Source organism: Myotis nattereri (genome assembly GCF_964212035.1).
Source record: "Myotis nattereri genome assembly, chromosome: 4".
Classification (NCBI taxonomy): Eukaryota; Metazoa; Chordata; class Mammalia; order Chiroptera; family Vespertilionidae; genus Myotis; species Myotis nattereri.
In genome coordinates this window covers 12913894-12926165 of record NC_138079.1, presented here as the reverse complement: position 1 = coordinate 12926165, position 12272 = coordinate 12913894, and the positions used below count along the sequence as shown (strand labels likewise).

General features: G+C 40.4%; 1 protein-coding gene across 1 annotated transcript in view; it reads right to left on the bottom strand.

The window, feature by feature from the left end:
* Positions 1-30: 30 nt before the first annotated feature.
* MARCHF6 (membrane associated ring-CH-type finger 6) overlaps positions 31-12272 on the bottom strand; it is a 71204-nt gene continuing 58962 nt past the window's right edge. Inside the window, exons 21-26 of the mRNA XM_081088710.1 lie at positions 11910-12091; positions 9645-9779; positions 7268-7357; positions 3948-4080; positions 2562-2697; positions 31-441 (exon numbers count right to left, since the gene is read on the bottom strand). Of these exons, the coding sequence (XP_080944836.1) occupies positions 351-441; positions 2562-2697; positions 3948-4080; positions 7268-7357; positions 9645-9779; positions 11910-12091 (767 nt within the window). The 3' untranslated portion in view covers positions 31-350. The remainder of the gene's footprint in view (positions 442-2561; positions 2698-3947; positions 4081-7267; positions 7358-9644; positions 9780-11909; positions 12092-12272) is intronic.

Genomic DNA, 12272 nt, shown 5'->3' with positions numbered 1-12272 from the left:
TTTCCTGTCAAGATCACAGCAGGTCCAAAATAAAGTGACAACTAGATTTAATAAATTAATATACATTTGTTTAAAGATGTACAATGCACATTCTGTTTAATCCAAGGTTTTAGGGTATCCAGGAACTTCTATTTACACATGTACAGATCTCAGACAGCAGTGATGTCAGAAGATGCAGGAAGGCAGCAACTTAACCTGCTGCTCTCTCCAAATGCTGAGAACACAAGTCAAATACATTTAACTTAAAAAAAAAATGCTGAGAGATCACTGGAGAAATCTCCAAAGAGAGAAGTCCACAGAAAAGGACACGTAAAGGCAAGGGGAAGGTCAAGGTAGTTGAGACAACCACTTTATTCTTGGGACGACTGTGGAGGTGGCGAAGACGTGCCTTGTTTGCCAGATTTCCGTTCATAGTTCACAAGGCGTTGGCCCACAAGGTACCTAGGATGTAAAAACAGGGTAGTTACTCTCTTATATGATCTCACATATTGAAACACACTTCCAAAAAGCAGTCAGTGATTCATTTCTAAAAATGCAAAATCAGATCACTTCACTCCTACTTTCATGGTTAGGTAGGTAGAAGGGAAGTCTAGAATGAACACCTGCCAAAGGCACCAAGGCAGGCACTTTATAGCGAGGGGCGGAAGAACTCCCCATAGGTCTTCCTAGAGCAAAGACCTGAGCGGCACAGGTCAGAGTCCTTAGTGTGGACAACGGGGCACGTGCCCCAGTCCGTAGGTTAGGGCTTCTCGTGAACTCATACACTCAGAGGCCCGAGGAGGGTAAGGCTGAGGAAACTCATGCAGAGGGTTTTTCTGTATGGATCGTATTTTATGAAGCAGCTTAGTGGGCAGATCTGAAAAAACGGACTGGAAATACAATAGTCAGAAAGCTGGGTAGGGAGGACTTACCCTAACCTTTTTAGTAGAACCTGAACAGCTCTAGTTCTGGAGAACAGGAGATATCAAAGGACAATGATTTCAATGATATCAAATGGGAGATGATAGAAAAGTGAGTGTATGTGAGTGACAGAAGGTAGGGGGGCATGGTCCAAGGGCAGAATATGAAGTTCTGCTAACTCATAACTCATGACATGTTGACAGGGAGGTTATGGCCAAGAGCGCAGGACGGCAGAGACAGAAGTAACTGTGATTAAAATGACAAGGCTGGAGGTCCTCCACCAGAACACTGCATGCCATAACATCAGCAGGGGTTGCTAAAAAGCAGCAGTGATGTGCCTCACTAAACATGAGGGAATGACTGTGAGCTTGACCCCTGGAAGCCAGTGAGTGACAAAACTGAAAGTAAACAAGCTAGAGGGGCGGGGTACAAGTACCATACCATTTGGAAGCATTGACGGCAGATCAGGGAGTGCCAGTAAGACCTTGCCAAAACAAGTGAAGTGAGAAAGCAGACTCTCATCACTGAAACCTCCTCCCCCTTCCTTCATGTTTGAAAGACGTTGTACTCTGACCACCTAAAAATGCACTTGTGTTTTCTACTGTCATAAAGGCTTTGGAGAAGCCTTGAACACTCTAAATTTTCAAAATAATACTCTTAGGAGTCCTCAGAGTAATAAATAAGGTGAGCATATAATTTGCTGTCCAAACCAAGGGTTCTATTAACGATGACACGAAAGCAGCATGTGTAAACTGGGACTCTCCCAGGCAAACCAGGACGGAAAGCTATAAACTCATGTTTTTTGCTAGACAACACTGAAGCAGAGCAAGACTCAGCCCTCCGTGAGGACATGGAAGGTCAAATGGCTGCTAACCTTGGCTGTTATCAATCTCTCAGTGAGGTAAGGTCACAGAGTTTTCTCGAAACAGAGGGCTCAACACATTTGCAGTAACCTTGCAGCCTCTCTCAGCAGTGGTCAGAGTAACCTAATGGCCCTTGAATGCAAGAAGGGCTTAGGCGGGTACTGCAAGTTCTTAACGTAGATTTCTTCTTTTCTCAAACTCTTTTGTATCTTGTCAAATCAAAGCAACTGAAAACTCTGTGAAATGAGTATTAAAAAAATAATCTTCCTCAAACCATTTTCTCCCAGTCTTTTTATTCTTCATGTACATCAGCAATTTTCAACGTTTTTCATCTCATAGCACACATAAATTACTAAAATTCTGTGGCACACCAAAAAAATATATAACTTTTGCCGATTTGACAGAATAATAGGTTAAATTTTTATGCATTCACACCAAACAGTTATTATTGTGTTGGTTGTTGTCATTTTTTTATTTGACAATCTAAGAAAAAAGAGGTCAGTGCCCCTGAATAAATAGTCAGGTATTATATGTTTTAAAAATTCCTGCAGTACACCAGTTGAAAATCACTGATCTACATAAATGACAACTCCAAATTGCCAGTTGCTCAGTACAACAGTTTTTGATAATGCTATTTCACACCCTCATCCAATCTGTTACCAAATTCTATTAATTCTACCTCAAAATATATCCAGAATCTGAGCAATTTTCCCTTTTTGATTCATCACATTAGGCACAAACATTAACAAGTGATAAATCTTAATATGAATGGCTAAATGTCTGGAAGTCTAGACTTACTTGTCATTTTTAATATGTTCATAAAGGCGCTTAAACTGGCGGACCTGGAATGACAAGATCCCCATCAATACCACGACCATCAGTAAGAATGGATAAATCCGCCGGTGGACCAAGTTTTGCATTTCCGCAGTAACACCTGTAAAACCAAAAAAGGAGAACTCTAAGTGTATATGGAATGGCAGTGAAATAGAAATATGTCCTTTCACAAAGAAGAGGGGACTGGTCACATATAAAATGAAGTGAGTCAACAAGTGAGGTCAAACTGGAGCACCAGGAGGAGCCTTTGAAGTAAGCCTAGGAGCTGGATTATGTTCTAAAGGCCACAGAGGGGCCAAAGAAAGGATGTTCATTAAAGAGAAACAATGAGATTCATTCTTTTGAAAGTCACTGTGGCCGCAGTATAGACAATGAATTAGTTGTCTAAGCAGGGAAACTAGACAGAAGACTGTTGATGTTAAGGTGAGAGATGATGTGCAGCTCAAGGAGCCATGGGTAAGAGTGCCAGAAAGGAGAGAATGGGTTTCAGATGTTGGGTCAGTGGGACTTGAAGACCATTTGAGTATGGAGAGCAGAGAGCCTCAGGTAACGTGAATGCCCTTCAAGGTTTCTGACTCATGCAACTTGATGGATGATGACACTAGTCAGTATGAGTAAATTCATAAGAAAAGATTTTGAGAGGGAAACTTTGTGCTTATAATTTTGAGCATATGCTGGGTTTAAGGTCCTGTGGGGTTCTTCAGTACAAAATTGATCATTTCTAGTTGATGAATTGTCATAAATTAGCATCTCCTCTTGGGTTTTCCTTTTATGCTAAAGAACTTTTTTAAAATTAATTACAACATGTCCTTAATTTTATAAGTCTGTGATCACAGCACTTCTAGTTAGAAGACAACTTGAAGGAAATCTGTTCCTGCCTATTTTGGGAAGAGTGTAAATGTCAATACTTTCTCACCTGCCTAGCGAAAAACAAAACTGTACCAAAGGCTTTATGATCCTCTTAATCTTGCTCTGAGTAGTCAAATTAAGAACAATAGTTTCTTGAAATCATTGTTTTAGCTGGGTTTATATTTACAAATAAAGCATTTGGGGCCAGCCAACCTATGATACCATGTGACAATAATGTAACAATGTCAATAAAGGTGTTCTCTCACCGAGCCCACGTGGCTCAGTGGTCGAGTGTTCAAATTTCTGGTCGGGGCCATATTCCCAGGTCTCAGGCTCAATCCCTAGTAGGGGGCATGCAGGAGGCAGCCAATCAATGATTCTCTCTCATCATTGATGTTTCTACTCTCTCTCCCTCTCCCTTCCACTGTGAAATCAATAAAAATATATTTAAAATAAAATAAAATAAAGGTGCTCTCAAGTTCCCCAGCCAGCATTACTCACCTAGTAAAGGAACAACGCCAGATGCAATGACATAAGGTACACACAGGGACAGCAAGAGCACAGAAATCACAGGCGCTGCCAGTTTACGAATGATATAGTGAAGATCAATGTTTCGGATGCCATTTGCATAAACCTGAAAATGGGGGGAAATATGAGAACGAGAAAGCAAAACAATTCCTCCAAATTTACAGAGTAATCTCTACTGAATCCATGCTGCAGGGAGTTGAATCTACGAGCCCCAAAGGATTCAAACTGATTATTTTTCCAAAGTCAAGGCAAATTCTGGGACACAAACATAAGTGTGGTACCCACAAGTTTTTAAAGAAATGCATTTACCTCCTTATACTTTGCAATTAACTCTGCTAAGATACGAAATAATAAGACACTAATCTAGAATCATAACTACGCTAGCTTTGATCTGGACAATACCAGATGGCAACCAATAATATTAGTTTAAGACCATATTAACTTCAAGTAACTCCATAAGTCATTTGTTACCATTTAAGATTACATTTATTTTATCTGAATACTAGAGGCCTGGTGCACGAATTCATGCATGCGTGGGGTCCCTCAGCCTGGCCCGACCGGGAGGGGATGGGGGAGGTTGGCCGGCCATGGGAGGTTGGCTTTGGGAGCACCCTGACCACCAGGGGGCAGCTCCTGCATTGAGCTTCTGGCCCCTGGTGGTCAGTGCACATCATAGTGGCCGGTTGTTTGCCTGACCAGTCATAATGGTCGCTTAGGCTTTTATTTATTTATTTATATATAAATATTTATATATATATATATATATATATATATATATATATATATATATATCTCCTATCTAATAAAAGACAAAAAGGGTAATTAACCGTACCTCCGCTACGCTTCCCATTGGCTAATCAGGGTGAAATGCAAATTAACTGCGAACAAAGATGGCGGCGGCAGCCACGCAGCTGAAGCAAACAGGAGGCTTGCTTGCCCCAGTGATGGAGGAAGCCAAGGTTCCCCGCCTGTTGCGGCCCAGCTCTGAGCTACGGAAGCAACAATGTTTCAATTACAGAATCTAAACAAACCTCAGACACCTGCTTTCAGTGGGCCGCGGCCTCAGAGCTGGGAGCGCCAGTGACAGCAACAGAGTTTCAATTATAGAAGGTAAATAAATCCCAGAATAAAAAGAAAAAGAATAAAAGGAGAGGCTGGGAGCTTCAGTCGCCCACCAGCCTGAAAACGGCCCTCAGCCCCTCACCCAGGCTGGCCAGGCACCCAAGCGGGACCCCCACCCTGATCCGGGACACCTTTCAAGGCAAACCAGCCAGTCCCCACCCATACACCAGGCTTCTATCCTATATAGTAAAAGGGTAATATGCAAACTGACCCTAACATCAGAGAGACTGGGAATGACTGGACACTATGACACACACTGACCACAGGGGGCAGACGCTCAATGCAGGAGCTGCCCCTCTGGTGGTCAGTCGCACCCACATGGGAGAGCTCTGCTCAGCCACAAGCCAGGCTGATGGCTGCCAGTACAGCAGTGGTGGTGGGAGCCTCTCCTGCCTCCTCAGCAGCGCTAAGGATGTCTGACTGCAGCTTAGGTCTGCTACCCGCTGGCAAGTGGACATCCCTCAAGGGCTGCCGGGCTGCCAGAGGGATGTCTGATTGCTATCTTAGGCCCAATCCCCCGGGGAGCAGGCCTAAGCCAGCAAGTGGTCATCCCCCGAGGGGTCCCAGACTGCGAGAGGGCACAGGCTGGGCTGAGGGATCCCCCCCACCGAGTGCACAAATTTTTGTGCACCGGGCCTCTAGTATATATATAAAAACCATGATAAAGAACATGTTTCTGAAAAGCTTGTATAAATCAAATTTTAACAAACCAAAGATACTTTATGTAAAAATGTAATATAAAATTATTCTACAGTAAATATTTTTTAATTCAAAAATTTCTAGAGCATTTCCATAATCTTACCCAGAAAGTTCTACTGAATAGTACTGCAGAGGAAAAAATGGATGAAAGAGGGAAAACCTTGGGAATAATGGGAAACAAAGATGGCATGCAGAGGACAAAATGGCTAGAGTGATGTTTCTGTTTTTCCCTAGCACTTCAACCTCACCTTGCCCACAGTCACACTCCACCCCTCAGGAGAGGGCCAGAAAGAATGGCAAACTGGATTAACCTCCTAGAGGTAGCTTCTAATCCCAAAGAAACCTGGTTAACCCAAATGCATTTACACTCATGTTGTAAGGCATCCTAGTGTTTCTCAACCATTTTAAACTTACACCTATGTATGAGAAAAGAAAGCATCAGAGAGAAAATATTACAAAGATCAACAGTGCTTCATAGCCTCCAGCGGTGATTAAACCCTTATTCTCCATACTCCTTTGCAAGGGCAAAGAAGTCTTACCTGGAGACACCAGAGTAGAGTGGCCAGCACTCCTACCATAAATGGGTATGCTGCCATGCAGTACACAATCCAGCTCACTTTAGAGCACTTACAGAGTAAGCCCACACTTAAGTGATACATGCAAACACACAGTAATTCCCTGGCTCTCCTCACCCCCACAAATCTCCAGGTATAGGGATTTTTTTTTTTTTTTACCATTTTCTTGTGCAGACTGAGCTGGAAACGACTGCCCTTTATTTCCTATATATATAAAGTTGGTGCACCTTTATTGCTACAGAATTGTTAACACCTTATTTATTGAGCACTGGATAAGAGTTTTGTCCACAAGAACATTTTCTAGATAACTAAAATTTAAATAAGCATCAAATCTGTTATGTTGGCTATTTTGAATAGAAATCTTCCTAAAATGAATTGCATATTTCCTAGTCTTATCAGAATACAGAAGCACAATCTCTTTTTCAAGGTTTTATCACCACAATCACCTTATTATCTGATGGTTCCATAATACTCTTAGGGGCTACATAGCTAGAATATTCCCAAACAGCTCTAATTTTGTAATTTATTATTTTTTCTGCCTTTTATTTGTTGCCTTGCACAATAGCTTTTTCCCTACTACAGGCTTAGAAAACTGAACAAGCCTCCATCAGAACTCCTGCCCTGAAAAAAAGCACATGTGCTAAATTTTGGCTTTACTCTGGATAAGGTTCTAGGTACTTTAAGCCTAGTTAACCTTTAGATAAGAGAAGTCTTAACAGTGGATGATGAAAATTCATGATGATGAAAGAGCAAATGACTTCTTTTTAAAAAAGAGTTATATGCTCATTAAAGAAAATGTAGAAAACTCAGAAAAGGTGAAAAAAGAAAAAGGAGTCCCATTCACTAAACATAATCATGATTACTCCCAATCTTTTTCTGAAAAATGAGTTTGCTTACCTGCTCAATCACAGTTTTCAACCACCACTGGGGACCCATCAATGTTATAGCTGCAATAATTTTGGCATGCAGGACTCCAAGTGCCCAGTCCTAGGTTAATAAAAAAACATTTAACATATTTTTGCTGTTCTTATTAGCAGCAAACCTAACACAGAGGCTATATAATTTTCTTAATTATTTCATTTCAAAACAGAAGTCCTGCAGGATGAGTAAGAGTTTTACAGAAGACTAACATATGCTGGAAAATATAGGAATTCTTTTCCTCAATGACTCAAGTATAACATTCCTATCAAAATCATTCTTGTATCTTTCAGAAATCTACTTTATTTTCCCAAGAGAAGTAGGGAAGGTATAACATTAATGGAGATTTCAAGGAGCAAATAAATAAAATAGTGCCATGATTTTATTTCATCAAACCATTCTTAGGCTGTTTTATTGGCTTTAACTGAGCTGATTATGTCAACATGTAGAGCCATGTTTGGCCTAGAGAAACCCCCCCAAAGGCTCCCAGACAGCTTCTAGCTTGGTGCCTTCACAGCTCTACTGAAGTGTTACTAGAACCTCCGCTGCCACCCCAGGCTCCTCTCCCCGTGGGAGATGCCTCATTGAGGAGGTCCACAGTTCACTGAGGTTCAAGCTCTTTCAAGACCCACTGCTTTTCAGTGTTTTCCCACAGCAGAATACACCACACTAGTTCCTCTGCTGCATTCCTCAGCCTCCCACCAATCAGCAGCCACTTGATGCAGGAAAGGCAAGGAGCTTACAATCAAAAATGAAAAAAAAGCAAGTTGTTCTGTTTTCAAAGTTCAGGGTTTTAATATTAAGGACAACATGCTGCACATGTCTGTGTACAACTTGGGTTTTTCCCTTATTCAAAAACGTATCTGAGCCCTGCCGGATAGCTCAGTTGGTTAGAGCATCATCCTGACACATCAAGGTTGTAGGTTTGACCCAGCCAGGGCACAAATACAAATCAACCAATTAATACATAAATCAATCTCTCTCTCTCTCTCTCTCTCTCTCTCTCTCTCTCTCTCTCTCTCTCTATCTATCCCTTTCTCCCTCTCCCTCTCCCTCTCCCCCTTCCTCCCTCCCTGCCCCTCTTTCTAAACTCAATACATAATAAAAAAAAAAAAAATTAAAATTTTTCAAAAGCCATCTGTGAGATACCTATATCAAAACAGACGGGTCTGCTTCTTCTTTTTTTAAAAAATATTTTTAATGATTTCAGAAAGGAAGGGAGAGGGAGAGAGAGATGGGACATCAGTGATGAGAATCATTGACTAGCTGCCTCTGGCACATCCTACACTGGGGATCGAGCCTGAAACCCAGGCATGTGCCCTGACTGGGAAGCAAACCCGTGACCTCCTGGTTCATAGGATGACGCTCAACCACTGAGCCACGCCAGCCGGCTCTACTTCACTCTTTTAACTGCTACAATGAATTCCAAAGTAAAAATTTACTACATTTTATTAAGTCACTCTATTAATGGACATCTGGGTTGCTTCTTTTTTTTTTTTTTTTTTGACATTATAAAAATGATATAATAGCAGAAAAAGCCTTGTTCTTGCCTCCTTCTACACTCACATGTGTAAATGTTTCTTTGCAGCAGATTCTGAAGAGGGAAACTGCTGGGTCACAATATATAATCATTCTTGAAATTGGATACTTTCAAATAATTCTCCAAGGCAACGATGTTGGGTACTATCAAGATCACGAGAACACACATGTAAATGAACAAGTTGCATTTACTACTCACTGAGGTGAGGGAGAACACAGAATGGGGAACTGGAAATGCTTAATAACAGCGTGTTAGGAAGGGCCTGATACAGGATTTCAGCTTATATGAGTTGATGTGGAAGGATTTAAGGAAGCAGGGCCTTGCTCTGTGGCAGATGTTATTAGAAAGCAGAGGATCTATAATTGGGTATCTTAATAAATCAGACTGAGGAACAGGCTGAGGATAAAACTGTATTGGTAATGAAGCAGCAGGCAGTCAATGATGTTTGCTGGGACTGGGGATATTGGTTATTTTTGTGGTTTGGACAATATTCATGTTTTACCTCTGTTCAGACATGATTACAGCAGGGTCTTGTTTTGTCTTGATCCATCATGGTCAAAGTGACCTTATGTAATGCTGACATTCTGTAAATTGTTGATGCCTAACAGAACACCAAGTCCTAGCTCATAATGCCAAGCCAGCTCCTGGATATTGACCTGCCTTATTATTTTCAATGCTGCATCTTGTTTAATACTAGGAGGCATACTATCTGTTAAGGAGTCTTTCTAAACAAATGCTTAAAATCACTTAAAAATTAAGGATTTGTCTCATGACAAATCTGTATAGAAATATCATGTACAAAAGACACACACTTACCTGCCATGGGTAAAAAAGGGGAGTCTGATCCAAGGGAACCCTCAGGGGGGCAACAATAACCAGCTCAAACAGGAGTCCTAGAAGGAGTGGGACAACTCCAGCCAGCAGCACCGCAACTATCAAAGTCTTCATTATCTATTAGGAAAGCAAAAGGCCATGTCATTAATGAAAGTCTTTCTGACTTTTAGCCAAGCTCTTCATTCCATCTAAAAGTTTTTCTTCTTTGCCCTTATGTCTAACAGAATGAATACATTGCCTTAAACTTACACATACTGTATGCTACATATTTAAATGAGATTTGTATAACTATAAAAGCTCAAGCTATAATGAAAACATTATATTACTATGTTTTGTTACTACAAAATTATAGAAATTTCATTTTTATCACATACTAGAGGCCTGGTGCACAAATTTGTGCACCAGTGGGTTCCTTCGGCCTGGCCTGCAGGATCGGGCCAAAACCAGCTCTCCGGCATCCCCTGAGGGGTCCCAGATTACAAGAGGGTGCAAGCCAGGCCAAAGGACCCTACCAGTGCACGATCTGGGCTGGGGAGGGACTGCGGGAGGGCTCCAGGGCGTATCCAGCTCATCTCACTCAGTCCTGATTGGCCAGGCCCCAGCAGCAAGCTAACCTACCTGTCGGAGCATCTGCCCACTGGTTGTCAGTGCATGTCATAGAAACTGGTTGATTGGTCGACTGTCTGCCCCCTGGCGGTCAGTGCACACCATAGCGAGCAGCTGAGCGGCCTTAGCATATCATTAGCATATTACGCTTTGATTGGTTGAACAGACGACCGGACACTTAATATATTAGGCTTTTATTATACAGGAGGATATTAACTAGGTGGCTGTGCTGTTTTTCCTCCATCTCATTCTTAGTAGTAGGCTTTTGTTTGTCTAAGAAAAACTACTGATTGCTCCAGGCCTCTGATCCAATGGTAACCCACCCACAAGCTGACCTATGACTCCTGAGGTGGATTGGTATAGGAAAAGGGCTCGGCATAGTCCTAATTAAAGTAATTAATCAAGCAGATCAAAGTGGCTCCATCTGCAACAGTGTGGTCCAATAGAACTTACTATAATAGAAATGTCCTACATCTGTATTGTCCAGTACAGTAGCCATTAGCCACATGGCTACTATATTAGACAACGCAGCTCTAGAATTTGGACAAAGTGGTAAAATGAAAAAAAAAAAAGTATACACAAAGAGAAAAGAAGAGATAGGATGAAAGAGCCACTATGAAATCCTGACAAAGGAATCAGTCTTTAAAAAGTGGCATTAATGTCTGATGACCTCCCTTTTCTTAAGACAGCCTCTGTGAGTACAGTGGTAATATGGTGTGCTTAAAGATGCAGTACTTGCTCCTTTAAATGGCAAATTAATGATTTAAAAGAATATCAAATGAAAACTAGAATTAGGTGGTTTTTATATTTTACTAGTAAATATAGTTAAGTGTCTCATTATCTTATGGATTAAATAGCAATTAAATCCCTTCACTCATAATATATAATGAATCTCTTATTCTTTTCTTTCAACATTAATATTCAATGGGTATTAAACTTTCACTGAAACCAAAATATAAATCAGATCAAAACAAGAGTTGGTTATACAAATGAAAAGGCATAAGCAGTTACCTAAACATATTATACCAGGCATGGCCAACATTACAATCAATAAATTGCCATACTTGGACCATTATCTTACAGTGACATTTTCCCCCATCTTTGTGGCAATTAAGTTCTTTATTGAGAGGAAAAATTTCCATTATTTACTACATTTTCACATTGGCCAAGACATTCTTGAATTAGCCATATATTGTGTAAAGGAAATGAATTTATCTGAAAAACTGACTCAATCCTGAAGTCAAGACTTTACATATTCAAATAGATCAAAAAAATCAAATTTTAGAAAAAAATACGATTAAAGAAAATTTCTACTCAGATTTATTTCAAATTCTACAGAATACCTTTTTCCTTAAAAAATAATCAATCTCCAAATTAAACTTTCTAATTCTATTATTTACTCAAGAGCCTTACTGGATCACTTAATAACATGATTTTCTTTTACCTCTCAAATACATTTGGCTGTGGTTCTTAGAATGAACTAGAAAGCTACTATCTTAAAAGGACTATCCCTTTTAATTCAAAAAATAACTCTCTTGATGCTATCAGGATAATGAAGAAACAAAGGTGAAAAGAAATTTTTAAAATAAGTGAAAAATATCCATTATTCCTATTAGATCAGTCTTTATTAGAAAAACCTACCATAAGGGACCACTCTTTAACCTTCTGGAAGATCACTCTTCGTCCTTGGGGCATCCAGGCCACCAGCACGGTCACTGCCCTTATGGTCAGCCAGCAAACATAGAGACCACAAGCAGCTGTGTAAAGCTCATGGATTTTGGCAGACCCTGTCCAAAACGACATTAACCAGCGGCCGGCAAATACTGAAAATAGAAAGGCTGATAAATAAGACATTGGCTACAAAAAGAGAACTACCATCTTAATGTTAATGTATTTTATTGGTATTTTCAATCATTTTAAGTAATTAGTCAAAAGATAATACGTTTTGTTATATTACTGTCCTCATTAAAAGCAAACAAACAAAACAAAAAACCTCACATCTGA